We start from the raw sequence: 4,191 nt of genomic DNA on the forward strand, positions 1-4,191 counted from the left end.
TTATAGATGTTCTGAACGCGAAAAATCGGAATACAACAATTTTAAAATAAAATATAAAGAAATCTGGTATGTAAAAAAACCGTTTTACTTTGCAGGATGTAGTGAACAAATTGATGTTACAAGCGCGTGGCAACAGATTGAAACAAACAGCGCTCACCGGTTTGGATTTGAAGTTGAATCCACTGGCGATTTCCTGCTAAGACTTTCCTCCAGTGACCAAGATACGAATACAAAATTCTACTATGAGGTTACTATCGTCGAAAAACGAAATCAACTTTCAAAAATTAGAAAATGCAAGTATGACGGATGTGACGTCGAGGGAGCAATCGCGAAGACTAACTACTTAAACATGGAGAGTGCTCAGAGATTCTGGGTGATTTTTAGCCCCAATGGTCTTATTGAAGTAGGTCTGGAGGGATATGCTCCATTCTTAACCTGGATGGATATTGATTATGTGCCCGTCTCAACGCTTGAGGTTTCTACAGGCGGAAGTGCAACGGCTAGGTTCAGCTATTGTCAGCTTGAATTTCGAGATTACAAGATTTCAGGTAAACTCCTCTACGGAAAGCCAAATCCACCAAAAATACATTAGCATACTCATACAATATCAATAATAGGCCTGATAGTAATTGTTATTGTCGTAATGGAATAGACAATAACTGGATTTGCGTCAGGAGAAACATGCATAGGTGTAATTTTGCCGTGTCTGACGTGGAAATGTACTGAATACTCAGTACGTTTGAAAACAATTGCGAAAAAAATCGCAAGTTGTTCTCGGGTGGGACTCGAACCCACGATCTCCAGATCACTAGCCTGGCAGTATTCAGTACCGGTACATTTCCACTCATGTAGGGCAAAATTACACCTATAATAATAGGCCTAATAGTAACATTGAAAAAAAAGCGCTTATAAGGTTTACTGAATTTAAAATAGATAAGATCTATATTTTGTTTTGATTGAATTTTGAAATTACTTATTACAATTCCATAGAGTTCACGGCGTACGTTTCCCTAACAACAAATACTGATGACTATGTTTACATAGACAACAAACTGGTATCCGAGAGACTAGAGTTCTACATCAAAGCATCCAGTGACGTCGTACTAGTACTCTCCCCTAAAAAAGACGATGTTGAAGTGTACAGGATCATCATAGCCTATGGAGCAAACGGCGAATCTACACTGAGCCATTGTCACAGTAAATATGATTGTGTGATCAAGGAATCTACAACTACTCATGATATTTTGTCTGCCACAACACCACGTGGTTTTTGGATCATTTTTGATAGGTCTGGGAGAGTAGAAGTCGGCGAGGAAGACAAAAGCCCATTTCTGACCTGGCAAGATCCTTATCCGTTGGCAGTCAACTATCTTGCTTACGCCACTACGGAAGGAGGTTATGCTGCCATTGACTTCTCGGTTAATGAACAACCCAGAGCCAGTTACCAGATAGGTGGTGAGTTACTTAATAATGTGCTTTTATGTTTTAGCATTATCAGCATCATCACCATCATTATCATCATCGTTATCCATTTGTTCGATTTTTGTTTTTTAGAATTTTTGGCTCCATTCGACGTGATAACCCGTAGAAACGATTTTGTGTATCTTGATTACTCTTTCGGAAGTGACAGGCGCCTGGAGTTTTACGTCACGGCGGATAGTGACGTCTATTTATCTCTTTCACCATTTAAAAATGATACTGAATTCTACCAAATTATCATCGCAACGGGAGCCAAAGGGGTCTCGACGTTAAGTCACTGCTTTGATAAAGACGACTGCCACGTGAAGGCGTCAACGATTACAAAGAACTTTTTGCCCGGAAACAGCAGAGGATTCTGGGTAACATTTGATCCGTCTGGACAAGTCGATGTTGGTCGTGATGGTTATAGTCCATTCTTGTCATGGGAAGACCCATACCCTCTTCCCGTTAACTACCTCGGATACGCTACTGTTCCTGGAGGAAAGGTTGAGATCCAGTTTGATCTCAAGGAAGAAAAGTCTACAAAATATATAATCAAAGGTGATTTGTCTATGATTGTAAAATTTGATAGTAACAATATGATTATGAATATGATACTAAATTATAATAACGATATTTTGCCCTCTGTATGATGCTCACTTCCTTCTATCCACTGCTTTTCTTCCTAAAGCTGTGCCTATATATAAGATGATATGTCTTATTTCCACCTTTAGGCTAGATATTATATCTTAATTTAATTTCACTTGGTTCTAGATCTGATGCGTCAAGTCGACCACTTAATGGTCTACCATTGTAATTTAAGACCTGCAACATCAGCCATGAGCAGGTTCGCCGTCACAATAATGTGTATGATGGTGTATTTTAAGTAACCACGTTACTCTGATTAACTTTTTATATTAGAATTTAGAAACCCGTTGTCATTCATCTCTACCTCTGACAACTATGAATATTTGGATTACAAGCTAAAAAGTCGAACTGTTGAATTCTTCGTCAAGGCGACAAATGACATCAGCATTGCTCTCGGACCAAATCGGGACGATGTCGAATTTTACCGAATTACCGTTGCTTATGGATTGGCTGCAAACTCGACTCTTAGTCACTGCTTTGACAAGGACACATGCCACATAAAAGCCTGGGCGATCACAGACGACTTTTTAACAGATACAGAGTACCAGGGATTTTGGATTAAATTCAACCCATCTGGAAAAGTCGATGTTGGTCGAGATGGCTACACCGCATTCATGTCTTGGGAAGACCCTTACCCACTGCCAACTAATTTCATCGGTTATGCAAGCGTTGAAGGCAGTCGACTGGAGATTCAATTTGAAAAGAGAGATTTCATTGCATCAGGTACGATATTTTGTATTTTTGATCGAAGTTGTCATTGGCCATTGTTGGCCCGTAAGCCTACTAATATATAAATTGTTGTTAAAAGGTTTTCTCCACATTCGGATTCAAACTCGAGATAAAAAAAAAGTGAAAATTCTTCTCCAATTATATCATTATTAATATGCAATATATACATAGCATAAATGCGTTTTTTTTTTCAAACATTGTAGATTGTATTGGTGTTACGAAGATTGCAACAATCCGTAACTTACTGTATCTGGACACAACCATCAACTCAAATAGTATTCGATTCTTCGCAACTGGACGTGGTGACGTCATGATCTCCATTGGCCCATACAACAATGATACAGAGTTCTACCTGATCATCATAGCCCATGGAGCCTACAGTACCTCCACCCTCAGCCACTGCTTCACCGCCGATGATTGCCACATCAAAGCGTCGGTAACCTCTAACAACGTGTTTGAAGCTGATAAAAGAACTGGGTTCCTTATTGAATTTAACCCGGATGGTAAGGTAGACGTGTTCCGGGCTGGACATTCGGAACCGTTCTTATACTGGGAGGATCCGTACCCACTGCCTATAAATTATATAGGTTATGCGGTACAAAATGGGGTAGCCATGACCTATGAATTTTGTCTGAATGATTCAGAATATTAAAAATGTGCATTAACGCCTCTGTTCACAGACAGGACCATTTTGAACTGCTAATCGAATATTTACGAAAGTTTAATGTTTGCAGGAAAAAATTGATTGCCATACTGTTCAATATGTAACTAAAATCATTTTTTTAATCATAAAGTTTACAGTTTGAAGCAAAATATATTATTTCTTTATTCTTATAAAATTTCAAAATGCCGCCATTTTCTCGAAATACAACTATTGTAATTCTACAAAAGAGTAAACCTTTTTAATCGACGTGGGCTGTGGATACCGATAACGTACATATAGCTGCATATTTCATACTAATCTAATATGTTTAACTATGTATTAATTCCATTGTTTGACTTATAGCGATAGTGATGAATAAACAAGTCTGATAAGCACATCAATTTTTAATGTTCTTGTTTTTAATTACTCTTATGTTCTTTGACTTCGAGATTTCAAAAGAAGAGCATTTCGTGTTCAGTACATTTGGTGTGGTTATACAAATTTAACAATTACAGTACACTATATAAATAAATAACAAATATATACTTCTACCACTAATAACAACAATTTATATAATATTAATAATTACAGTAACATTTAATAATAGATTAGGCATATTTACTGTAACAAAGGATAGATTGCAAAATAATTAAAAACTGGAATTTTGGAAGGTGAACGTCTCCAATAACAATATTCAGCTATAGTTTACGTGC

General features: G+C 37.4%; 1 protein-coding gene across 1 annotated transcript in view; it reads left to right on the top strand.

Annotated features, from left to right (window-relative positions):
• LOC117107852 overlaps nucleotides 1–3,879 on the top strand; it is a 6,953-nt gene extending 3,074 nt beyond the window's left edge. The window contains exons 5-9 of the mRNA XM_033249651.1: nucleotides 96–548; nucleotides 991–1,455; nucleotides 1,555–2,019; nucleotides 2,380–2,829; nucleotides 3,039–3,879. Coding sequence (XP_033105542.1) covers nucleotides 96–548; nucleotides 991–1,455; nucleotides 1,555–2,019; nucleotides 2,380–2,829; nucleotides 3,039–3,487 — 2,282 coding nt within the window. The 3' untranslated portion in view covers nucleotides 3,488–3,879. The remainder of the gene's footprint in view (nucleotides 1–95; nucleotides 549–990; nucleotides 1,456–1,554; nucleotides 2,020–2,379; nucleotides 2,830–3,038) is intronic.
• Nucleotides 3,880–4,191: the final 312 nt, after the last annotated feature.

The sequence above is a fragment of the Anneissia japonica genome, unplaced genomic scaffold, assembly GCF_011630105.1.
Source record: "Anneissia japonica isolate Jap-2015-1 unplaced genomic scaffold, ASM1163010v1 scaffold288060_len1141017_cov207, whole genome shotgun sequence".
In the NCBI taxonomy this organism is placed as follows: domain Eukaryota; kingdom Metazoa; phylum Echinodermata; class Crinoidea; order Comatulida; family Comatulidae; genus Anneissia; species Anneissia japonica.